Below are 26,919 nucleotides of genomic sequence, written 5' to 3'. Positions count from 1 at the left end.
TTTCTTCATGAAATGAGTAATGTATGGTTACTGCTTTCACATCTGTCCAAATGAAACACATCGACGGGGAGCCTGCACTGTTTCAATTCAACCAGACAGCTCTGGGGCAAAAACACACTTTGATAACATGAAGAAGTACCTGTTCATTCATTTTTTATCTACAAAAAGCATATTTCAGAAATACAAGCTACAAACTGCAGACATCATCTGGCTGTTTTGCAGACTACAGTATAACTTAATATTTAATGTTAACCATTCACATCTGACTCATACCTGATATGTAAAACAGCTCTACTGACCACTGCCTAAACCTGCAACTTTTCCGTCTGCACTTCTGTCACACTCGCCTCAGTAGACTGATGTCCTCACCCAGCTTCCTTTCCCTCTTGTCTTTCCCTTGTCCAGTTTCACTCCTCTGTACCTACCTTTTCCTGTGCTAAGTAGATACTAAGGTTTTGAAGTATTTCCTCCCTTTTTGCTGTTGACTATTCCCTTCTTTGTTGCCCTTTTCCCTCTTTATCTCCTCATGCTTGTAACTACTTCAGAAAAGACGATTAGGTATACTTTACTAGAGTTACTTTTTCTTCCCCCGGTCCACCCAAAAGAGCTTTTGTTTGTGCTGAGAGGCTCTGAGTGGTCACAGAATGTGCCTGAAGGGATCGGTTATCAGACAACAAAGCAGAGGTCTCAGTCAGTGTCTCCTGCCTTGTTCCTAGCCAGCAGTGACGGTCTTGAAGGAAGACGAGGGACTATGAGAGCTTGTTATGTAGAGAGCATGTATGCTTTGTATGCATGCGTGTTAGAATATTCACCGTAAGTAGCCTATATCCCATGGGATTTAATGCATTGAAAACAGAAAGCCGATCCGCCAGGTTGCTACAATACGTGCAGGATGTGCTGTATGTACATGTGCTGAGGTGTGACAGACAGCATAAAGTAGTGATTATGGAGCTGTCGTTAGATGAGAAAGGACTGAGTGCAGAAAAGAAAGAATAGTTATATGGTACAATGATGGGTTTCAATAACAAAACAAACAAAAAAAAGAAGCCACAAACTTACTGATACACTCTGTGCCTTTCAATCTATTTCAATGGGCCTTGGTCTGGCCTGTCCACAGATTATTAATGAGTGTTAAGTACACCTCTTTGTTATTTTGTGTTTGTGTGTAGTCCACACCCTCTGATCATAGAAACCAGGAAGTGTATGGATATCAGAAACAGAAAAGTATCCCCTTTCTTATCTTCTTCTTTTTTTATCTAAGTATTATTGAACTAGCGCGTTGTCCGTGGAGATCCACAAGCTCTAGATTAGGTAGTGTTTAGAATCAGAATCAGAAGAAGTTTATTGTCATCGCCAATGAACAGGATTCACAGACTAGGAATTTGCTTTGATATAATGGTTGCAACATTAAGCAGAAAGCAATATAAAATGCTAAGATAAAATATAAAATATGTGCTAAAATAAGATAAAATATAAGATAAAATATGAAATAATGAAAGGTTGTGTGCAACAGAAAAACAGTGCAGTGGGAGGAGTGCAATTAAAAACCAAAGTACATTTGTCTAAAGTGACTCTTGATAAAATGATAAAGTGACAGAGTTAAGGTTAAGGTGACTGAGTTATGAGGTGTTCATGAGTCTGACGCAGAGGGGGAAGAAACTGTTCTTATGGCGGAGGTTCTGGTCCGGATGGACGTAGCCTCCTGCCCGAGGGGAGTGGTTCGAATAGACCGTGTGCAGGGTGAGAAGGGTCAGCTGTGATCTGACCTGCTCGGCCCAGAGTCCTGGAGAGTGCAGGTCGTGGAGAGATGGAAGGCTACAGCCGATCACCTTCTCAGCAGAGGCCACAATGCGCTGCAGTCTATGTCTGTCCCTGGCTGTGGCCCCAGCCTACCACATCGTGATGGAGGAGCAGAGGATGGACTCGATGATGGCCGTGTAGAACTGCAACCATCAGCTGGACAGGCAGCTTTGCCTTCTTCAGCTGCCGCAGGAAGTACATCCTCTGCTGGGCCTTCTTGATGAGGGAGCTGATGGTTGGCTCCCACTTGAGGTCCTGGGTGATGGTGGTGCCGAGGAAGCGGTGACAGTCCACAGTGGTGATGGGGCTGTTGGTGAGGGTGAGGGAGGGCGGGGAGGCTGTGGCTTTCCTGAAGTCCACGATCATCTCCACTGTTTTCTGGGCGTTGAGCTCCAAGTTGTTGCTGCTGTACCAGGTCACCAGCCAGTCCACCTCCCTCCTGTAGGCAGACTCATCCCCATCCGAAATGAGTCCGATGAGGGTGGTGTCGTCCGCAAACTTGATGAGCTTTACGGAGTCGTGGCTGGAGGTGCAGCAGTTAGTGTACAGGGAGAAGAGCAGAGGGGAAAGGACACAGCCCTGTGGAGATGCTGTGCTGAGAGCCCGAGTGTTCGAGACATTCTTTCCCAGCCTCACACGCTGACTCCGGTCCGTCAGGAGTCTGTGATCCACCTGCAGGTGGAGTCGGGCACGTGGAGCAGAGAAAGCTTGTCCTGGAGCAAAGCCGGAAGGATGGTGTTGAATGCAGGGCTGAAGTCCACAAACAGGATCCTAGCGTAGGTTCCTGGGGAGTCCAGGTGCTGCAGGATGGAGTGCAGGGCCATGTTTATGGCGTCATCTACAGACCTGTTGGCTCTGTAGCAAACTGCAGGGGTCCAGGAGGGGGTCGGTGATGGACTTCAGGTGGGATAAAACCAGGCGTTCGAAGGTCTTCATGACTACAGACGTGAGAGCACAGGCCTGTAGTCATTAAGTCCTGTGACGTGTGGTTTCTTGGGGACTGGAACTATGATGAAGGACTTGAAACAGACCTGGAACCATGGCATGACTCCAGGGAGGTGTTGAAGATCCCCGTGAAGACTGGGGCCAGCTCATCAGCGCAGTGTCTCAGGGTGGCAGGACAGACACAGTCTGGGCCGGGGCCTTACGTGGAATTCAGCCTTTTGAAATGTCTTCTCATGTCTCCTCTTGGACGAGAGGGCAGTGCGGGGAGGGCAGCGGCGAAAGGGGGGATGTCCAGAGGTTGAATATCCAGTTGTGTGGGAGGTGGGGAGGTGTGAGACCATGTCTTCAAAACGTGAATAGAAGACGTTCAGGACGTTGGCCAGCGTAGGTCATCAATAGAACGAGGTGCTTTGGGCTTGTAGTTGGTAATCATCTTTCAAACCCCTCCACACAGAGGCCGAGTCGTTGGCAGAGAACCTTTGCTGCAGACGTGAACTGTACATGGATTTAGCCTTGCCACCTCCTTGCTAAATCTGTACTTTGCACCTCTATAGCTGTCTCTGTCTCCTTCTCTGAAAAGCAACCTCTTTCTGCTGAAGGAGCTGCCAGAGTTTAGGTGTGAACCAGGGCTTGTCATTGTTATATCTCACCCTGTGCGCTGTGGGATGATGCTGTTCTTCAACAGAAATTAATATATGACGTCACAGTGTCCGTAGTCATCTAGACTGTCTGATGAAGTCTCAGACATATCCCAATCCGTAGCGCCCAAGCACGCGCGTAGCTCCTCTACAGCTTCATTGCCTCCACACTTTAGATGTCCTCACAACAGATTTAGAGAGTTTTAGTCCCTGTCTGTACGTGGGGATCAAGTGGACCATGACGTGGTCTGAGAGTCCCAAAGAAAATAGGTAGCTGACGTTTTTCAAGGGTGGTAACAAATTGTGCAAAGTTTCTATAATGAGTTGGAATGGTGTGTGACTCCAGAATGTTTTTAGAACCTTAGACCTCAACAGTTTTTAGAGGAAGAAGACAACCCTTTTATTTCCTGTTAATTATGTAATTTTTAATGTTAATTTACTGTCTTAATGTATTTATAAATTATTTAGGTTGCTGTTATCATATACACACACTATTATTATTATTATTTATTCTATTATTAGAAGAGCCTTTATTGTCATTGTACATACATACAACGAAATTTGTCCTCCGTTTCATGCATCCGTTTCATGTTGGAGCAATGAAAAAACAAGACCACAGTGATGCTAGTAATACTGTCAAGACTCATAGTCACAACACTATGCAGACATGAAACAACATTAAAGTAGAAGATGGGACAAATTTGATACGAAAAGAAAAACAGGTAATGGTCATTCAAGTAAACAGCTTGAATCCAATCTTTCTCCGGTGTGAACGCAGCATTAGTTTAGGCAAATGACATCTTACATTTTACATCTGTTCAACAGCAGCTAGTAGCAGTAGTATAAAAAAAGGGGGGTGGGGAGTGGTGGGGGGGGGCACTTTGAACTCAACAATAAAAGAATCAAAAAGTGGCAGATTAATCAATAATAACGTGTCATACAGCCATCTTGTCACTTTCTTCATACACTGTCCAGTTTCCACTCTTTTCCTGTACAATGAATAAGCTTTTGAAATATACGGACTGAAGGTAACGATTGTGTTCTAACAAGATTTAAGTAAGTGCTTCTAACCAATCCTAAAGAACATGCTCTGGGTGCACTACGGACAGAAAGCAGGAGTCTTAAGGACATAGAGCACAATAGCAGCTGCTTCTCTCCTAGTAAATCACTGACCGTCCAGCTTGACTACTGTACAAACGCATGCACACACGCACACACACTCTCCTGAGAAGCAAAGACGCAGCCTGTGAACCTCATCACTCAGTGACAGGCGCGTAAAGGGGGGATGAGAAATGCCAAAGGAGGACCACCCCCACCTCTTTCCTGAGTGACCACTGCTGCGCTCTTTAAAGTGCATCCTCCTTTTCTTTTCCCCTCTTCCTATTCCCATCTCATCAGGGACCAATAACCTGTTTGGATCAGATGGGAATTATTTACTCCGGGAAACCCAATGATAAAAAGTGGATGTTGCTTCAAAGACAAGAGCAGGGAGGCCAAAAAGGAATCCCTTTCTAAAAATACAACATGATTTGTTTCATCCATCATCTATCCTTCTATCTGCCATAGTTTTCTTCCTGTCTCTACCTCCTCTGGAGTGAGTCTCAGAAACTCTTGTACCAAAAACAGATCCCATTACATGTCCTTGTAGACACTCAGCCTTTCTCATATGCACACATTCATTAATACAACAACAGAATACAAAGTGGAGGGAGGAGGATGGTTGTGGGCAAGTATCAAAGATGGTAGAACAGCCTTTGTGTAAGCAGATTAGATAAAAACACTAACGCTATTAAGCTGATGGCCTAAAAGCCACAGTCACACACTGACAGAGACTCCGGGGATACACACCCGTCCCCACTGGCAGGACAGAAAGAGGCCGTTGACACATCAGAGCAGGATCAGGTTTTCTGCTTTTGTCACTGAAAGCTACATGTCCAGGCAGCAAGTATTTCTGTATCACAAAGTCTGGGAAATCTTATGGTTTACTGCAAATCTGGTCGAACAATCCATAGATCACCTTTAGAAAGAAGTCAGAAATAAAAAGCCCTGAACTTTCTGTGGTGAAGTAGGTGGGACCAGAGGGAAAGCTGCAAAGTGCATTATGGCCAAAGGGTTAACCCTTAGAGCCCTTAGGCTATTTCTCGATTTTACCGTAGCTTCAGTATTTCCATAAGGTACTTACATTGTAGCATATGCCCGTGTGTTGCACATGAAAATTTTCAGAATAATCTCAGCTTGAATGAGAGACTGTGTAAAGATAGAATTTGGCTCTAAAGCTGAAAATCTGAAATGCATTTTTTGTAAGCCCCTTCAGCTGCTCCCTTGTTTTCAACTCAGGGTCGCCACAGCAGATTCAAGGTGGATCTGCATGTTAAATTGGCATAGATTTTACACCGGATGTCCTTCCTGATGCAATTCCACATTACTTGTAGAAATGTGGCAGGGGTGGGGTTTGGCCCGGGAACCTTCCGCACTGAAACCAAGTGCACTTCTGAAAATTTTCAAATATTTAGCAGAAGTACACCTTTATTCATGTGGATGAACAGTTTTGGTGTTAGAAATGGATTTACCAAAGTCTTTGGGTCACAAACGTAGTGCAATACACTGGGAAAAACTGAAATATGTAATTAAAAAAATGTCCCTCCCCCCCCAAAAAAAGAAAATATGAAATCTCATGTACTGAGTGAAAATACTGTCCGTTGCTGTACATTAGCAAAATCTTTGAGTGACTGAGATAAAATGACACTAAAGACTGCATGTACATATCAAGCGTCATTCCTTATTCATTCATTCACACTACTTTGCCACTTTTTTTGTTGAGTGGCCAGTGGCAAAAGACACCCATTTATATCCATCACTGATGTTCACTTCTGTATCATAAATAACTAATGGAGATGGATTTATGATAGTTTTCAAACAGTAAGATTAGCGCTGTTATAATCATTTTGCAAAGACAGCAATACTGTTGGACATAAAAGCAATAAATCGTTTCGTATTCTCCCCCTCTAGCACACCCTTATCGTGGTGGGGAGTTTGCGTACCCGGATGATCCTAGGAGCTATGTTGTCGGGGGCTTTGTGCTCCCTGTAGGGTCTCCCAAGGCAAACAGGTCTAGGTGACGGGTAGACTAAGGGCAGTTCAGAACCTCCATGAACAGTAAAAAATCAAGGACCGAGATGTCGACCGGTATGGCGGAGCCGGGGCCCCACCCTGGAGCCAGGCCTGGGGTTGGGGCTCACGCGCGAGCGCCTGGTGTCGGGGCCTTAGCCCATGGGGCCCGGCCGGGCTCAGCCCAAAAGAGCGACGTGGGCCCGCCCTCATGTGGGTTCGCCACCTGCAGAGGGGGCCATGGGGGTCGGGTGCAGAGAGATTGGGTGGCAATCGAGGGCGGGTTGACCGGCGGCCCGGTCCATGCTCACAGGCCCCTGGCTGTTGGGACGTGGAATGTCACCGTCGCTGGGGGGGGAAGGGCCTGAGCTTGTGCAGGAGGTTGAGAGATACCGACTAGAGATAGTCGGGCTCACCTCCACGCACAGCTTGGGCTCTGGTACCCAACTCCGGGAGAGGGGCTGGACACTTCATTTTTCTGGCATGCCCACGGGGAAGAGGCAGAGAGCTGGGGTCGCATCGCTTATTGCTCCCCAGCTCAGTCGCCATGTGTTGGAGTTCACTCCGGTGAACGAGAGGGGTCGCGTCCCTACGCCTTCGGGTCAGGGACAGGTCTCTCACCTCTGTCTCGGCCTACGGGCCGAGCGGCAGTGCAGAGTACCCGCCCTTTCTGGAGTCCCTGGGAGGGTACTAGATAGCGCTCCAACTGGGGACTCCATTGTTCTCCTTGGGGACTGGGTGAACGGGAAGCACGGCCTCCCCGATCTGAACCCGAGTGTTGTTCAGTTGTTGGACTTCTGTGCTAGTCACAGTTTGTCCATCACGAACACCATGTTCGAGCACAAGGGTGTCCATAAAGTGCACGTGGCACAAGGACACCCTGAGTCGGAGGTCGATGATTCGACTTTGTAGTCGTATCATCTGACCTTCGGCCACGTGTCTCGGACACTCGAGTGAAGAGAGGGGCAGAGCTGTTGACCGATCACCACCTGGTGGTGAGTTGGATCCGCTGGGAGAGGAGGAAGTCGGTCAGACCTGGCAGGCCCAACGTATCGTGAGGGTCTGCTGGGAACGACTGGCGGAACCCTCTGTCAGCGAGGTCTTCAACTCCCACCTCTGGGAGAGCTTCTCCCGATCCTGGGGAGGTTGGGGACATGGAGTCCGAGTGGACCATGTTCTCCACCTCCATTGTCGATGTGGCCGCTCGTAGCTGTGGTCACAAGATCTCTGGTGCCTGTCACGGCGGCAATCCCCGAACCCGGTGGTGGACACCGGAAGTAAGGGATGCTGTCAAGCTGAAGAAGGAGTCCTACTTATCTTTGTTGGTAGGTGGGACCCCAGAGGCAGCTGACAGGTACCGGCAGACCAAGCGTGCCGCAGCCCATGCGGTCGCAGAGGCAAAAACCCGGGTCTGGGAGGAGTTCGGGGAGGCCATTGAGGAGGACTATCGGTCGGCCTCGAAGAGATTCTGGCAAACCGTCCGACGCCTCAGGAGGTGGAAGTAGCTCTTCACCAGCACTGTTTACGGTGTGGGTGGGGAGCTGTTGACCTGACTAGGGATGTTGTCGGGCGGGTGGAAGGAGTACTTCGAGGATCTCCTCAATCCCATCGTCACGTCTTCGAAGAGGAAGCAGAGACTGGGGACTCAGAGGCGGACTCATCCATTACCCAGGCCGAAGTCACCGAGGTGGTTAGAAAGCTCCTCGGCGGCAAGGCTCCTGGGGTGTATGAAATCCGTCCTGAGTACCTTAAGTCTCTGGATGTGGTGGGACTGTCTTGGCTGACACGCCTCTGCAACATCGCATGGCTGATCGGGGACAGTGCCTCTGGACTGGCAGATCGGGATAGGTGGTCCCTCTGTTAAGAAGGGGGACCGGAGGGTGTGTTCCAACTATAGGGGATCACACTCCTCAGCCTTCCCGGTAAGGTCTATTCCAGAGTACTGGAGAGGTCGAACCTCGGATTCAGGAGGAGCAGTGTGGTTTTTCGTCCTGGTCGCGGCACACTGGACAAGCTCTACACGCTCCATCGGCTGCTTGAGGGTTCATGGGAGTTCGCCCAACCAGTCCACATGTGTTTTGTGGATCTGGAGAAGGCGTTCGACCGTGTTCCTCGGGGCACCCTGTGTGGAGTGCTCCGGGAGTATGGGGTCCGGGGTCCTTTGCTAAGGGCTATCCGGTCCCTGTACAACCGCAGCAGGAGCTTGGTTTGCATTGCTGGTAGTAAGTCAAACCTGTTTCCAGTGCACATTGGCCTCTGCCAGGGCTGCCCTTTGTCACCAGTTCTGTTCATTATTTTTATGGACAGAATTTCTAGGCGCAGCCAGGGTGTAGACGGGGTCTGGTTTGGGAACCAGAGAATCTCGTCTCTGCTGTTTGCGGACGATGTGGTTCTGTTGGCTTCGTCAAATCAGGACCTTCAGCGTGCACTGGGGCGGTTTGCAGCCGAGTGTGAAACATCCGGGATGAAGATCAGCACCTCCAAATCCGAAGCCATGGTTCTCGACCGGAAAAAGGTGCTTTGCCCTCTTCAGGTCGGTGGAGTGTCCTTGCCTCAAGTGGAGGAGTTTAAGTATCTCGGGGTCTTGTATACGAGTGAGGGACGGATGGAGCGTGAGATCGATAGATCGCAAGTACAAGCGGCCGAGATGAGTTTCCTCTGCAGGGCGGCTGGGCGCTCCCTTAGAGATAGGGTGAGGAGCTCGGTCACTCGGGAGGAGCTCGGAGTCCAGCCGCTGCTCCTCACTTCGAAAGGAGTCAGTTGAGGTGGCTCGGGCATCTTTTCCGGATGCCCCCTGGTCGCCTCGCTGGAGAGGTGCTCCGGGCACGTCCCACTGGGAGGAGGCCCCGGGGAAGACCCAGGACATGCTGGAGGGACTACATCTCTCGGCTGGCTTGGGAACGCCTTGGGGTTCCCCCGGAGGAGCTGGGGGAGGTGTGTGTGGATCGGGAGGTCTGGGCGGCTTTGCTTGAGCTGCTGCCCCCACAACCCGACTCCGGATAAAGCGGAAGAAAATGGATGGATGGATGGATAGTTTTGTATGAGTGTATTTTGAATTGTGGCATTGGGCTGACTTTTCTGTTGGTTTTGAGTGGCAATTTGGCTGGTTTTGTTCAGACTTGGCTAGTTTTCCATAGACCGGGCAACACCGATTTTTCCCAAATGTCTTGAAGGCAAATTTATGACAAGTATGAAACTGTGCCCCTGTGCTGACCCAGCCAGGAAGTTGCAGCTTCTGCACCGACATGACACAGTGCAAGCTCGTCTTATCAAACAACGCTCCATGACTTTTTCCTCCTTCTTTGGAAAACTTTTATTTTTATCAAAGGTAATGCTTGTCATGCCCGGCCCTGATTTAGGCTTTGATCCCTATTGTGCCCCTTTCTTTGCCTCATCTTCTGTTCCCGCTTTGATTTATTAGTTGTTTAATGTCATCATGTGTGTATTCTATGTATGTTCTATTTTGCTTTGCCACTTTGTCTCTTTGTTACTTTTATACTTCGGCCATAGTTCAGTTCCATTCTAATTTTGTTCTGTCAGCTGTGTTTTCATTTATTGTTCATTAGTTTCTCACTTGTTTATTTTGCTGTTCTTATTTGTGTTATCAGTTAAGCTTAAGTATCGGGTTTTGTTTTCTGCTAACTATTGGTCTTTGTTTATTTTGTCATCTGTTGGTATATTTCAGTCATTAGTCAGGTCCAGTCTTGTTTTGTCTTTTGTTTACTTTATTATTATTCTCTGATTAAGTCTCATGTTCATGCTCTGGTCTAGTTCCTGTTCATTGTAGTATTATATTCTGTTTTAGCTTTCTTCTCAGTTTGTCCTCATTCCCTTTTAATTAGGTTCACTCCACGCCCTGTACTTGCCATCAGGCATTCGTCCCTCTCGCATCTGTTTGTGTTATGTCATGCCCCTTCAATTCTGTGCCCACTTCTCACACTTTGATTCAGTCTGCTTTGTGTTTCTATTCACTCATGCTCTTTGCACCTGCTCATGCATCTTTCTGTATATCACTCCACTTTGTGCACTCCCTTCCTCACCATCTTGCAGTACATGACCTTTGTCCACTAGCCACGCCCCTTTCTGGATCTTTCCTCACGTGCACCTCGTTAACACCACCTGTTCCTCATCTCACACCCTGATTAGTCCACCCACATTTAAACCTCACAGTCCTACACTTCCCTGCCAGATTGTTGTCTCTGTACACTTTCCAGCGCCCGTTTATCTGCCTGGTTTTTGCCAAGCCGTGTATCGAACTATTCAATTCAATTCAATTCAATTTTATTATATAGCGCCAAATCACAACAAACAGTTGCCCCAAGGCGCTTTATATTGTAAGGCAAGGCCATACAATAATTACGTAAAAACCCCAAAGGTCAAAACGACCCCCTGTGAGCAAGCACTTGGCGACAGTGGGAAGGAAAAACTCCCTTTTAACAGGAAGAAACCTCCAACAGAACCAGGCTCAGGGAGGGGCAGTCTTCTGCTGGGACTGGTTGGGGCTGAGGGAGAGAACCAGGAAAAAGACATGCTGTGGAGGGGAGCAGAGATCAATCACTAATGATTAAATGCAGAGTGGTGCATACAGAGCAAAAAGAGAAAGAAACACTCAGTGCATTATGGGAACCACCCAGCAGTCTAAGTCTATAGCAGCATAACTAAGGGATGGTTCAGGGTCACCTGATCCAGCCCTAACTATAAGCTTTAGCAAAAAGGAAAGTTTTAAGGCTAATCTTAAAAGTAGAGAGGGTGTCTGTCTCCCTGATCCGAATTGGGAGCTGGTTCCACAGGAGAGGAGCCTGAAAGCTGAAGGCTCTGCCTCCCATTCTACTCTTACAAACCCTAGGAACTACAAGTAAGCCTGCAGTCTGAGAGCGAAGCGCTCTATTGGGGTGATATGGTACTATGAGGTCCCTAAGATAAGAAGGGACCTGAACCTTATAAGTAAGAAGAAGAATTTTAAATTCTATTCTAGAATTAACAAGAAGCCAATGAAGAGAGGCCAATATGGGTGAGATATGCTCTCTCCTTCTAGTCCCCGTCAGTACTCTAGCTGCAGCATTTTGAATTAAACTGAAGGCTTTTCAGGGAACTTTTAGGACAACCTGATAATAATGAATTACAATAGTCCAGCCTAGAGGAAATAAATGCATGGATTAGTTTTTCAGCATCACTCTGAGACAAGACCTTTCTAATTTTAGAGATATTGCGTAAATGCAAAAAAGCAGTCTTACATATTTGTTTAATATGCGCTTTGAATGACATCCTCCAAGATTTCTCACAGTATTACTAGAGGTCAGGGTAATGCCATCCAGAGTAAGGATCTGGTTAGACACCATGTTTCTAAGATTTGTGGGGCCAAGTACAATAACTTCAGTTTTATCTGAGTTTAAAAGCAGGAAATTAGAGGTCATCCATGTCCTTATGTCTGTAAGACAATCCTGCAGTTTAGCTAATTGGTGTGTGTCCTCTGGCTCATGGATAGATAAAGCTGGGTATCATCTGCGTAACAATGAAAATTTAAGCAATGCTGTCTAATAATACTGCCTAAGGGAAGCATGTATAAAGTGAATAAATGGTCCTAGCACAGAACCTTGTGGAACTCCATAATTAACCTTAGTCTGTGAAGAAGATTCCCCATTTACATGAACAAATTGTAATCTATTAGATAAATATGATTCAAACCACCGCAGCGCACTGCCTTTAATACCTATGGCATGCTCTAATCTCTGTAATAAAATTTTATGGTCAAGAGTATCAAAAGCAGCACTGAGGTCTAACAGAACAAGCACAGAGATGAGTCCACTGTCTGAGGCCATAAGAAGATCATTTGTAACCTTCACTACTGCTGTTTCTGTACTATGATGAATCTAAAACCTGACTGAAACTCTTCAAATAGACCATTCCTCTGCAGATGATCAGTTAGCTGTTTACAAGTACCCTTTCAAGAATTTTTGAGAGAAAAGGAAGGTTGGAGATTGGCCTATAATTAGCTAAGATAGCTGGGTCAAGTGATGGCTTTTAAGTAATGGTTTAATTACTGCCACCTTAAAAGCCTGTAGTACATAGCCAACTAATAAAGATAGATTGATCATATTTAAGATCAAAGCATTAAATAATGGTAGGGCTCCCTTGAGCAGCCTCGTAGGAATGGGGTCCAATAGACATGTTGATGGTTTGGATGAAGTAACTAATGAAAATAACTCAGACAGAACAATCTGAGAGAAAGAGTCTAACCAAATACCGGCATCACTGAAAGCAGCCAAAGATAACAATACGTCTTTGGGATGGTTATGAGTAATTTTTTTCTCTAATAGTTAAAATTTTATTAGCAAAGAAAGTCATGAAGTCATTACTAGTTAAAGTTAAAGGAATACTCAGCTCAATAGAGCTCTGACTCTTTGTCAGCCTGGCTACAGTGCTGAAAAGAAACCTGGGGTTGTTCTTATTTTCTTCAATTAGTGATGAGTAGTAAGATGTCCTAGCTTTACGGAGGGCTCTTTTTATAGAGCAACAGACTCTTTTTCCAGGCTAAGTGAAGATCTTCTAAATTAGTGAGACGCCATTTCCTCTCCAACTTACGGGTTATCTGCTTTAAGCTGCGAGTTTGTGAGTTATACCACGGAGTCAGGCACTTCTGATTTAAAGCTCTCTTTTTCAGAGGAGCTACAGCATCCAAAGTTGTCTTCAATGAGGATGTAAAACTATTGACGAGATACTCTATCTCACTTACAGAGTTTAGGTAGCTACTCTGCACTGTGTTGGTATATGGCATTAGGGAACATAAAGAAGGAAACATATCCTTAAACCTAGTTACAGCGCTTTCTGAAAGACTTCTAGTGTAATGAAACTTATTCCCCACTGTTGGGTAGTCCATCAGAGTAAATGTAAATGTTATTAAGAAATGATCAGACAGAAGGGAGTTTTCAGGGAATACTGTTAAGTCTTCAATTTCCATACCATAAGTCAGAACAAGATCTAAGATATGATTAAAGTGGTGGGTGGACTCATTTACATTTTGAGCAAAGCCAATTGAGTCTAATAATAGATTAAATGCAGTGTTGAGACTGTCATTCTCAGCATCTGTGTGGATGTTAAAATCGCCCACTATAATTATCTTATCTGAGCTAAGCACTAAGTCAGACAAAAGTTCTGAAAATTCACAGAGAAACTCACACTAACGACCAGGAGGACGATAGATAACAACAAATAAAACTGGTTTTTGGGACTTCCAATTTGGATGGACAAGACTAAGAGTCAAGCTTTCAAATGAATTAAAGCTCTGTCTGGGTTTTTGATTAATTAATAAGCTGGAATGGAAGATTGCTGCTAATCCTCTGCCTCGGCCCGTGCTACGAGCGTTCTGGCAGTTAGTGTGACTCGGGGGTGTTGATTCATTTAAACTTACATATTCATCCTGCTGTAACCAGGTTTCTGTAAGGCAGAATAAATCAATATGTTGATCAATTATTATATCATTTACTAACAGGGACTTAGAAGAGAGAGACCTAATGTTTAATAGACCACATTTAACTGTTTTAGTCTGTGGTGCAGTTGAAGGTGCTATATTATTTTTTCTTTTTGAATTTTTATGCTTAAATAGATTTTTGCTGGTTATTGGTGGTCTGGGAGCAGCCACCGTCTCTACGGGGATGGGGTAATGAGGGGATGGCAGGGGGAGAGAAGCTGCAGAGAGGTGTGTAAGACTACAACTACTGCTCTGTGTTACCTCGACCATGCCTCTTGTCTCTTCCCGGATGTCTATGTTTGCTGGTGTCAATTGAACCCTGCTCGTCTCAGCCTAACTCTGCTAGTACCTTAGCTCCGCTGACTGACCACATGTGTACCGTACCTGAGCCTGAATTAAAGGCCATGTTTTCTCTTACACCAAAGCCTAGTCTGAGAGTTTGTATTGCGGGTTCTACCGCTCCTGGGGCCGGGTCGCCGCCCGCCATGACAATGCTGTGTCAGAGGCTGGCTGGCTCTCTCTGGCTGGATGAAGCATTTGTGTGTGTTTGTGTGGCACACTCACACAGCAGCAGAGTGAGCGGAGGGGTTGGCTATGCTATGAGAACCACAGGTGAGAAAGTCTGCAGCAGCAGAGGAAGTGAACAACACAGCACTGGTGGTATTGTTTCAGCTGCAAGTAAGTATCTAATTCGATACAAATTTTTATTGATTATGTTTATGAGTATTGATTTTCTGGCAACCCTACTCTGCCGAGCAGACAAGCTTTGACCATGTATTGATTGGCTATGAGTGAAAGGTTGTCTCCAAGCAAAATGCACACTGTTGTTTAGAACTTGTACTTTCAGATAGTGGTTGAATAACATCTCTGTGACATTTTGTCACTGATCTATTAGTAGAAATACAGGAAAAGTTGACCATGACACAGGGACACGTCATGGTCAACTTTAACCAATAACACGACCTTTGGTTTGGCTATGTTACTGGCAAACTCATATGTACTTGACTGCCTCTTGTTAAAGAGCAACAACAACTGCAAAATACAAGAGTCACTGGTAGTGGTACTACGCAATGTGAAAATGGTTAAGACCCCTAAAATACAACCCAGTACTGCCCAGGAAATGTTTCACACTGCAGTGTCAACCTGACTGAAGTCTACAAGCAGCTCTATTTTTCCCTATTCTTCCACTTTCAGCTTGGACTCAAAGTTGTTGAGCTCATTATGTACTATATATATGCTAGGTAGACATACACTTCAGTATGCATGCACATGCTCTATGTTTCTCCTTGTGCTGAAACTGTTTTAAGTCTCAAGTCGAACAAATCGATCCAGATGGGACACTTGAATAACAATCACATTTATCCACCTGAAATCACACATGCACACGCACACACATGATCATCAGGATCAAATTCCCTGCCCGCTGGAAAGTGTAGTGTTAAATTGTACTTTCATTTTATTTCACTCACTCACTCACTCACTCACTCACACACACACACACACGTCTGACGGTGTGTGTAAACATGTCACTAGTGCCTGGGGAGTTGTAGAAATCGCAAAGATTATGTCATTACTGGCCGAACATATGATCCACTTGCCTAACAGACTTGGGATTCATAAATGTAACAAAGCTTTTAATCAATTACATATTAAGGGTGCGGTGTTGTACGGAGATGATTGCCTGGGATTTTCTGCCTCTCTGGTGCCCTTTACAAAATAGCAGAGCGAATCAATTTGCTCCAACCAACGCTGCTAGCTTAAACGTACATGCTACAGCAAAGTATTAAGTTACATGTACAGTGACAGAGATGATAAACACATCTGTCTGATTGCATGTCGTACGCACACATATGTGCATACATCCTTTAAGCACACCAATGGGTTAATTCATATTTTTACTCCTGAGCCAAAGTTTACCTCAATCTGGAACAAACATGATCACTTAGGCCATGCATACAACACACTCTCACATTGCCTCGTGTACATATACAAACACATTTGCACAAACGTTTTTGTATTGTTACAGTGGGGCAAATAAGTATTTGACCCATTGTCGATTTTGCAAGTTTTCCCACTGACAAAGAATGGAGAGGTCTGTAAGTTTTATTGTAGGTACACTTCAACTGTGAGAGACAGAATCTAAAAAAAAACAAACAAAAAAAACAAATCTGAGAAATTACATTGTCTGATTTTTACATAATTAATTTGCATTTTACTGCATGAAACAAGTATTTGATCACCTACCATCCAGCAAGAATTCTGGCTCTCACAGACCTGTTAGTTCTTCTTTAAGAAACCCTCCTATTCTGCACTGTTTACCTGTATTAATGGCACCTGTTTGAACTCGTTACCTGTATAAAAGACACCTGTTCACACGCTCAATCAATCACACTCCAACCTGTGAACCTTGGCCAAGACCAAAGAGCTGTCTAAGGACACCAGGGACAAAATTGCAGACCTGCACAAGGCTGGGATGGACTACAGGACAACAGGCAAGAGCTTGGTGAGAAAGCAGCAACTGCTGGTGCAATTCTTAGAAAATGGAAGAAACACATGATGACTGCCAGTCTTCCCCAGTTTTGGGCTCCATGCAAGATCTCACCTCGTGTGGTAAGGATGAGTCTGAGAAAGTCCAGAACAACACGGACCACAGTCACAAAGATTTCATTAGTGGTTTAAAATCCTGCAGGGCAGCAAGGTCCGCCTGCTCACACAGCACATGTCCAGGCCCATTTGAAGTTCATCAGTGACCATCTAGATGATCCAGAGGAGGCATGGGAGAAGGTCATATGGTCAGACGAGACCAAAATAGAGCTTTTTGGCATCAACTCCACTCGCCGTGTTTGGAGGATGAGAACAACCCCAAGAACACCGTCCCAACCATGAAGCTTTACGTGAACATTACGTGAAAAAGTACAGATACCATCATGTGATTTGGGTGAAAGATGGCGCCAGTGTGCACGGCATGCCGTCTGTTTCTCTCGCTTTTTTGTGTGTTTTTGGTGTTTCTCAGTTTTAACACTTCACAACTCGAGTCTCTGCTGGCATATGATCGCCAGTCCCTCTTGGATCTACAACAAAATGTTGGAGTTTTAAGTGTTTTTAACCATTATGGATCGAAACCTCTACCCCCGCTCCTATCGGAAATACCATCTCACCTGCTCCGGGCCCCAGCTCCGTCTTCACGGTGGAGGCATCATCGGCGCTGTGGTAAACACAGCGGTCGGATGGTAAACCTAAGGATTCTTCTGGCACACTCATCTCGTGGATTACATCCTGCGCAGGATTCGTCGCGCTCCCTTACGGTGCCCTGGCGTTTCCTCGACCCTAATGATAGCTGTTACTGGCGTGGATGACGTCAATCTCATGTTACGCAATTTGGTGTCCCCGCGGCTCCGCCGGCATGGGAGAAATCTCCATAACCTGAGGACGCCGTTCTGTGTTCAACGATCCGCTGAGCTACAAGCTCCAGTTCCTACCAGAATTTGCCTTGTGAACGCCAGATCGCTGGCAAACAAAAGTTTTATTCTCAGGGACTTATTCGATACCCGTGATCTGGATTTCCTTTGCGTTACGGAGACGTGGATGAAAGCTGGTGAGTGCAGCCTTGTCGTGGAACTTTTACTGGCCGATTGCTCCTTTTTTAACTCTACACGGACACTGGGCTGGGGTGGAGGAACGTTGGCTGTTTTTAAAAGTTCTTTTACCTGCAAACAGTGTCCTGCTTCCTTCTCCAGTTTTGAACTGACTGTTTTTGAGGTTGGTCGCAAAGAACTGGTGCTCTGTGCCGTCATCTACTGGCCTCCAAAATACAACAAGGAGTTTATAAATGAGTTTTCAAACTTTCTTGCAGGACTGTTGCCCAGCTATGATCGTTGTCTTCTTGTTGGCGATTTTAATATCCATGTCTGCTGCCCTGACAAGCCCATGGTGGAGGATTTTTTAAACTTAGTGGACTCTTTTAATTTGAAACAGTGGGTGTCTGGCCCCACACACCAACATGGACATACATTAGACTTGGTTTTTTCCCATGGTCTGCTTGTGGCAAACTTAGAAATCGGTGACTTTGCATCATGCACCAGTCTTTTTTAGTGGTGAACTCTCTTGTGTACCTGAGAAGTGCTGCGCATCTGTCAGACTCCGCTGGGCTTTTAACCCCCTCACTGCCGAGCGTTTTTCTGCTGTGTGCTCCCCGTTTCACCCACGGCTGATACGGAGAAGCTGTGCTGTCGGTTTAACTCCTCCTACCTTTCTATAATGGACTCTGTGGCTCCTCTAAAACACAGGCGGTCTAAGTCTAGATCTGAATCTGGGAATGTCACAGAGCTGAACGCAGGTGGAAGAAGGACAAGCTGTAGGTTTCATTTCTAATTTTAAAGAACCAGTGGGGCCACTATCAAAGCACTGTCAAAGAGTCCAAAAGAGAGTATTTGTCACACATTGTAATGGAAAACTACAAGAACCCCCGTGTATTGTTCAGAACAATTGACTCTGTCCTGAATGTACCACAGCCTGTTTGTCTGGAAACATCCACTGACTTATGCAACAGTTTTCTACATTTTTTTATTGACAAGGTTGCTTCTGCAAGAGCTCTCATTTCTCCACCCACCTTTGACCCCTCTGTCTCTGCTCCCTGCCCTGCGGTTTTTAACAGATTTGAACCAGCGACTCAGTCACAGTTAGAGGATGTGGTAGCTCATTTGAAACCATCGGGTTCCCCTCGTGATATGCCCCCCCCCCGCTTTTTTAAAGAACTTTTTGCTACCTTAAGGCAGTCTGTTCTGACCATTATAAACAGCCTATCCTCCTGTGTTGTCCCTGTTAGTTTTAAACACGCAGTCGTTCAACCTTTGCTGAAGAAGCCTGGCCTTGACAACACTGAACTATCAAACTTTAGGCCTATCTCCAATTTGCCATTTGTCTCCAAGATCCTGGAGAAAATTGTCTATGCACAACTTTTAACTTACCTTGATGAACATAACATTTCAGAGGTTTTTCAATCTGGTTTTAAAATGTTGCATAGCACAGAAACTGCCCTTTTAAAGGTTTTTAATGACATTTTAATGGCAAATGATAGCAGCAACCATGTCATTCTTGTCCTGCTTGACCTGACTGCTGCTTTTGATACAATTGACCACAACACACTGATAAATCATTTGCAGCAGCTTGTGGGCATCGGTGGTAGTGTCCTGGACTGGTTCAAGTCCTACTTAACTGGTAGGACTATGTGCGTTGGCCTCTGGGTTTGTGAGTCCTCCTCCGCTCCACTTTTATATGGGGTCCCACAGGGTTAAATTCTTGGACCCCTACTCTTCTCCCTGTATTTGCTTCTCCTGGGGTCCATTCTCAGAAAGCATGGCATCAGCTTCCACTGCTATGCTGATGACAGCCAGCTATATTTCCCCCTAAAGAAAAATGATGCCTCTTCTCTTCAGCCCCTTTTGTCCTGTCTTGAGGATGTTAAAGCCTGGGTGGCACTGAATTTTCTTAATTTTAATGAAAAGAAAATGGAGGAGATTGTTTTTTTGCCTTAGCAGCTCCTGTTCTTCCTCACCTGTTGATCTGGGGCCTTTGTCAGCCTTTTTGAAATTTACTGTCACAAACTTGGGTTTTAAGATGGACACCGATTTTAAACTGGACCACCAAATCACTGCAGTAGTCAGATCAAGTTTCTTTCACTTAAGGCAGCTTGCTAAGGTTAAGCCTTTTCTTGTACATGAGCACTCTGAAACAGCAATCCGTGCTTTTATTACCTCCCGGCTGGAATACTGTAATGCACTTCAATATGGAATTAGCCAGTCCTCCCTTGCACGTCTCCAGCTACTTCAGAATGCTGCCACCCGTCTGCTAACTGGTGCACGTAAGAGGGAGCACATTACACCTATCCTGGCCTCCCTCCACTGGCTGCCTGTGCATTTTAGAATTCATTTTAAGATTCTTTTATTTGTTTTTAAATCTTTAAATGGCCTTGCCCCGCCCTGCCTCTCTGAGCAGCTTCATCGTTACGCCCCTCCTTGCCACCTCCGGTCAGCTGATCAGCTCCTCCTGGAGGTGCCGAGGTGCAAGCCTATGCTCAGAGGGGACCAAGCTTTTTCTGTTGTGGCTCCAAAGGCCTCTTCATTTCCTGTTTTTAAAACTAATTTTAAAACCCACTTTTATGTACTGGCTTTTAACCCAGAATGAGATTCTCGATCTGTTTTGGTTGTTTTAACTGTTTTTACTTGTTTTAGTTTAATTGTTTTTTTTTTTTTTTTGTACTTTGTGGTTTGTTGCCTTTTATGTCCCCTTGTGTACAGCACTTTTTTTCAGTTGCAGCTGTTTTTTTTAAAGTGCTTTATAAATAATGATTTGATTTGATTTGAAACACTAATCTTACAATAATGTAAACTAGAATAATGATCCATATGGTTATAACTCACACTGCAGTGAAAGATGACAAAAGAATAAATGCAAGATCTCTTTTTCTGGAGTAAAAATCAGCACTTTACCTCAAGGCCGTACATTATGATCTACACACTGTTAAACAGGTTACAGAATGTTGAGAGAATTCTGGTACATGAGCATAAAGTTGATAGAGTGTGTGTTTTTGCTTTTCAAGCTTGTATTTGGAAGCCAAAACATTTCTTCCTTATGCTGGATAGGTGAAAAGCCAAGAAACAGCTCTGGCCATATATGACAATCGACTGCTCTTATTTTTCCTCCCCTCATTCTTGCCTCATTTTTCTCCATGCTGATATCTGGCCTGGACTGCATTAAATCTGTTTAAGCATGTTCCTTATTTAGGTTTTTCTAAAATGCTGAGAAGACTGGTTTATATTACACAGTTGTGACTGTCTGTATGCGTTTGTGTCATATGTGTTTACTCATACATAAGTGTACTGAACTTACCTTGGTGAAAAAAACTGAGAGATGAGTTTCACTGCCAAGAATCCAAATAGGGAACTTTGGAGATTTGAGGAATGCCCCAACCTGAAAACAAACACACATGCATACAAAGAAAAGCAATTAGTATAGAAATAATGTCTATTGTTAACATGAAGCAGAAACATATTATAGGTACAGGAACATACTTGGATCAATCCATCTCAATTAATGTATTTCCAAATATGACCAGATTAAAATATTTCAGTGTCTCAGAAAGCAGAAATGATGCATGCAGCAGACTAGGCATTTAGGGTCTGATTAACTCAAGGCTTGCACGTGTAAAAACGTGCAGACACCATTATACTCAAAAATACACCTGCATGCTGAGTTACTAACAGCACACAATGAGGACAGCATCTGTCAAATGTGCAAAATAGTGTGTATTGTCCATTTAACACATTTGCCTTTATGAATATCCAATCTGGGGTTTGTCCTCTTAAATGTGCCATATTGTGGGAGAAAAGATGTAAATAAGTAATGTTTACAGGTACAACAGGGTTTGTCAAGGTCAGAAGGAACTTTAGCGGGTCCTGATTGAGTCTGAATTTTGAAAGCTTGACAGAAGCTACACAGAATTTAAAAACAAACAAAAAAAGTCATTGTAAATGTTGGGCATATTTAACTTCACTTCATGCTTGTTTCTTTAGAAATAAATGCCTCCATGCATAACAGGTGGAAGATACAAAGGTGCACATGGGACATCATGGCTGTGCACACAGGATGTACAGTGTATGAACACGCCCATGTGCTGGCCATTTCAAAAAACAAACAATAAAACAATCTCCTATTTCAGACATTTACTTAATGTTCCATTTATGGTATTTTAGCAAACTGGTTATTATGCTGTGCTCTGCCAGTGGAAAGCACAGAGAACTGTGAGCAAAGATGTCTGTGTGTACTTCTTTCTTTCTTTTATTAAACTGCCAATACGCAAACACTTATGTCACAATTTACATGTAACACAAGACACATGCAAGTCGATGATTTAATTTCATTTTGCGCTTATGACCATTAGTAAGTCCCTTCGGCTTCTCCCTTGTTTCACTTGGGGTCACCACTTCAGATCTGAGGTGGAGTTACATTTTGATTTGGCACACGTTTTACCCCGGTTGCCCTTCCTGACACAACTCCATCAACATGCCCAAAATCCTCATTTACATATTGCGCATTTAGTCTTAACAAAACACCCTGCAAAAGTCTCTCCATCCCATTGTGCAAAACGTTTGAATGCATACTAATTTAGCACTTGTTACCTGGGATATTCATAAATCAGGCACTTAATCTCCTAATGAAACTAGTAAAGTACGATTTTTACATAAAATAGCTTTGACTCTAAAAGGATGGTCAGTCACTTCAATAAATTTCTTAAATTAAAGCAGCCAGTAAACAGTCATAACTACAGAAACCTGGCTGAAAATCAACCTATCTGGATCAGTGGTTGGAGCACTGACCTATGTGGAAAGTCGCCAGTTCAATTCTGCGCCACGCCCCCCACTTGATTTAGGATGGGGGAGCTAACAATGAGGTGGAGAGGAAAGAACTGACTACTTTCTAATACATTCCCAATGCTCAGAATAGAGTCTAGCACTAGGAGGTCCCAGATAAGCAGATTGGTAAACAACCAGGGTTTAAGTTAGGATTTATAAAATTGTAGTCTGTGGGGCTACATAAGGTAAAAAATGTGGAGTACAATTGTCACTTGAAGGAAGCACCACTCAGTGAATGACTTTTAAAGTTCAAATGTGACGTGCAATTGAATACAACCCAACCCATGTACCTTTCCTGCATGGGATGCACAGCTTATTATTATTATTATTATTATTTATAATTTGATTATAGAATCATCTCTTCTCTATTCTGTAACACCAATTTGTAAGTGTGACCTAAAATGAAAACAAAACAATGGATTCATATTAATTTATTTCATCAGCATTACAGATGCCTGTCACTGATGGCCTTGAAGTGCTGGCAGTCTCTTCATAACAATCAAATACAACACCTGGCAAAAATTATGGAATCACCGGCCTCGGAGGATGTTCATTCAGTTGTTTAATTTTGTAGAAAAAAAGCAGATCACAGACATGACACAAAACTAAAGTCATTTCAAATGGCAACTTTCTGGCTATAAGAAACACTATAAGAAATCAAGAAAAAAAATTGTGGCAGCCAGTAACGGTTACTTTTTTAGACCAAGCAGAGGGAAAAAAAATATGGAATCACTCAATTCTGAGGAATAAATTATGGAATCACCCTGTAAATTTTCATCCCCAAAACTAACACCTGCATCAAATCAGATCTGCTCATTAGTCTGCATCTAAAAAGGAGTGATCACACCTTGGAGAGCCGTTGCACCAAGTGGACTGACATGAATCATGGCTCCAACACGAGAGATGTCAATTGAAACAAAGGAGAGGATTATCAAACTCTTAAAAGAGGGTAAATTATCACGCAATGTTGCAAAAGATGTTGGTTGTTCACAGTCAGCTGTGTCTAAACTCTGGACCAAATACAAACAACATGGGAAAGTTGTTAAAGGCAAACATACTGGTAGACCAAGGAAGACATCAAAGTGTCAAGACACAAAACTTAAAGCAGTATGTCTCAAAAATTGAAAATGCACAACAAAACAAATGAGGAACGAATGGGAGGAAACTGGAGTCAACGTCTGTGACCGAACTGTAAGAAACCGCCTAAAGGAAATGGGATTTACATACAGAAAAGCTAAACGAAAGCCATCATTAACACCTAAACAGAAAAAAACAAGGTTACAATGGGCTAAGGAAAAGCAATCGTGGACTGTGGATGACTGGATGAAAGTCATATTCAGTGATGAATCTCAAATCTGCATTGGGCAAGGTGATGATGCTGGAACGTTTGTTTGGTGCCGTTCCAATGAGATTTATAAAGATGACTGCCTGAAGAGAACATGTAAATTTCCACAGTCATTGATGATATGGGGCTACATGTCAGGTAAAGGCACTGGGGAGATGGCTGTCATTACATCATCAATAAATGCACAAGTTTACGTTGATATTTTGGACACTTTTCTTATCCCATCAATTGACAGGATGTTTGGGGATGATGAAATCATTTTTCAAGATGATAATGCATCTTGTCATAGAGCAAAAACTGTGAAAACATTCCTTGCAAAAAGACACATAGGGTCAATGTCATGGCCTGCAAATAGTCTGGATCTTAATCCAATTGAAAATCTTTGGTGGAAGTTGAAGAAAACGGTCCATGACAAGGCTCCAACCTGCAAAGCTGATCTGGCAATAGCAATCAGAGAAAGTTGGAGCCAGATTGATGAAGAGTACTGTTTGTCACTCATTAAGTCCATGCCTCAGAGACTGCAAGCTGTTATAAAAGCCAGAGGTGGTGCAACAAAATACTAGTGATGTGTTGGAGCGTTCTTTTGTTTTTCATGATTCCATAATTTTTTTCTCAGAATTGAGTGATTCCATATTTTTTTCCCTCTGCTTGGTCTAAAAAAGTAACCGTTACTGACTGACACAGTTTTTTTGCCTGTTTTCTTATAATGTTTCTTAAAGCCAGAAAGTTACCATTTGAAATGACTTTAGTTTTGTGTCATGTCTGTGATCTGCTTTTTTTCTACAAAATTAAACAACTGAATGAACATCCTCCGAGGCCAGTGATTCCATAATTTTTGCCAGGGGTTGTATTTACTATTATTATTAGTATGAATGATGCATTAAAAAAAATACTAAAATGTGTTCCAAAGTGGACCTTTACTCTGACTGTAAGTAGGAGTAAAGCAGACACAACAAGAAATATTTTTTTTTGTGGAAATCGGTCCTTGATTGGCCTTTAAGAAGGAATATCATATGTGCCATCAATCAAAAACAGACTATAGGAGAGTGACATGTTTTGAAAACTACCACTGCTATCACTCTGCGCTTAACCAGAGCAGAAAGAGAGGACAACACTGTGTCAGATGGACAAAATATACTGTTTCATTGATGAAACCTTACTAGGTGAACTATGACTATGCTGGACATATCAATGTGTGCATATCAATGTGTGCCCACATATACAGAGACCAGAGCACCTGCTCTACCGAATCAGTGGCAGTACAAAATGTACGATGTATGTCGTATGTTAAGGAAAATCTGGCAAGATGGTTGGCAACCATGCTGTCAAAGTGCTTCCCAGAGATGCATGGGTGCAGAAAATCTGTGTGCTTTTGGATTTCATTGCATTATTTGTATCAAGAAATGGTGTTAAATTGAACCCTGCCAACCAAGGCTGTAACTTGAACAATTTTTGAGATATTGAACTGTAACCATAGAATTTCATTTTACAGCCTTGAAACTAGGGAGAACAAGATGGAAGGCACACTTCTAAAATGTAGGTTTAAACGTGACCCCAGATCTGAACAAGAATATGTTATGGCATAACAACAATAACACTCCCCACACCCCAAAGGAATAGGCCTGTTTAACAAAATGACCTTATCCAGTGTTACAATTATAAGTTTGTTTTTATTAGTGTCACTTTCTCAGCGAGTCCAGTGGATCAGTTAATCCGGACTAAAAAAAATAAAATCAAGACCGCTACAGATTTACTACATGTCAATTTCCTCCTTGATTCATGTTTTGGAATCCTGTGACAATCTCTACCTTGCAGTAGCGCAATGACTCCATAAGTGTGAGGAAGCCAACTGATGCCTGTTTATGAATACCACGTAGCTCTGCAAGACAAAAATAAGGAAGAACACACACAGAAACAGAAGTAACAAAACATTAATTTTTAAGTAATGTAAAAAGTGAATACATTTCTGCTTTTGTGCAATGATACTGTATGTAGGATTTTTTTGCCCTCTGGTGGATATGGTTCAAATCTGGAGCCAATAAATTAGGTCTTCATTTGTTTGGTGTTATGTGTGGTGTGTGTTTATGTGCATGCATGCAACAACTTCATAAAATTCTTACTCATGCCAGAGCACTCCCTCTCTCCATCCCAGACATTAGAGGCAGCATGGCCAGTTATGAAGAGATTCACAAGGCTCTGACTGGGGGAAAAATAAATACATTGTGAAGAGAGATAAAAGAGGGATAAAAGTGACTGCTGAGAAAATTATATATCGTTTCACCATCAAGCTCTTACAGATGGAAACAAAAATCATTTCATAGTTACATGTACAGTAACTTACTCTTACAGCCTTAAAGTGGACAACAGGTTAAGAGAGGTGAGTGAATACCTGCCATGGCCATGCACAGGGTCTATGAGAGGCTCCAACGTGTCCTGAATCTCATTTCGTATATTCTCTATGCCCTACACAGACAAAATAAATAAGTCCAGTTTATGAAGTTTTCTGTTCATAAATTTAGCACTTGATTCAAATAAACCAACTGACAACTATCTACTAGTACTGATATATCGTCCTATTTTAATAATAACAATTTCATGTGTTTGTTTGTCTGTTTGTGGCCGTGTGATAGACTGGCGTCCTGTCCTGGGTGTATGCCACCTCACGTTCTATGACTGCTGGGATAGGCTCCAGCCCCCCGCGACCCTTAATTGGACTAAGCGGTTGAAGATGAGTGTGTGTGTGAGCATTTTATTGTCAAAACATTTCAAAGCACTTTCTATTATAAAGAAACATGCAACCACACAAAGTTTTAACAAGAGTGCTCTGAGAGCACAATATCCCCCCGCTGGCATATGCTGCTTTGGTACAAGTCCATGCTACATTATGATAACATTTCAAGGACTTGTAGCAATTTTCATGAAATTCATCCTAAATATGTGAGGAGCTGATTTCAGAATGCAGGCACCAACTCATGAAACTGGCAGTGTCTAGGTTTATTAATCAAGAGCCATAACTCTGCCAATATGTGTCAATCTTGTACAATATTACAATATGGACATTATCAACCTATAACAAGGATTTGTACCAAGTTACATGAAATTCCATGTAAAAGTGTGAGATGAGTTGATTTCAGAATGCAAGCACACAAACATGAAACTGGTGTAGTCCTGGTTTGTTAATCATGGGCCATAACTCTGGTGAAA

The 26,919-nt window shown here is 43.7% G+C and overlaps 1 protein-coding gene across 1 annotated transcript in view; it reads right to left on the bottom strand.

The window, feature by feature from the left end:
• mindy3 (MINDY lysine 48 deubiquitinase 3) overlaps nt 1-26,919 on the bottom strand; it is a 65,009-nt gene that overhangs the window by 29,622 nt on the left and 8,468 nt on the right. The window contains 4 exon segments of the mRNA XM_034174929.1: nt 20,848-20,928; nt 25,524-25,594; nt 25,836-25,915; nt 26,105-26,178. Of these exon segments, the coding sequence (XP_034030820.1) occupies nt 20,848-20,928; nt 25,524-25,594; nt 25,836-25,915; nt 26,105-26,178 (306 nt within the window).

This window comes from Thalassophryne amazonica, chromosome 7, assembly GCF_902500255.1.
Source record: "Thalassophryne amazonica chromosome 7, fThaAma1.1, whole genome shotgun sequence".
Classification (NCBI taxonomy): Eukaryota; Metazoa; Chordata; class Actinopteri; order Batrachoidiformes; family Batrachoididae; genus Thalassophryne; species Thalassophryne amazonica.
The sequence above is the reverse complement of the archived record's forward strand: the minus strand, read 5'-3'. Positions and strand labels throughout refer to the sequence as shown.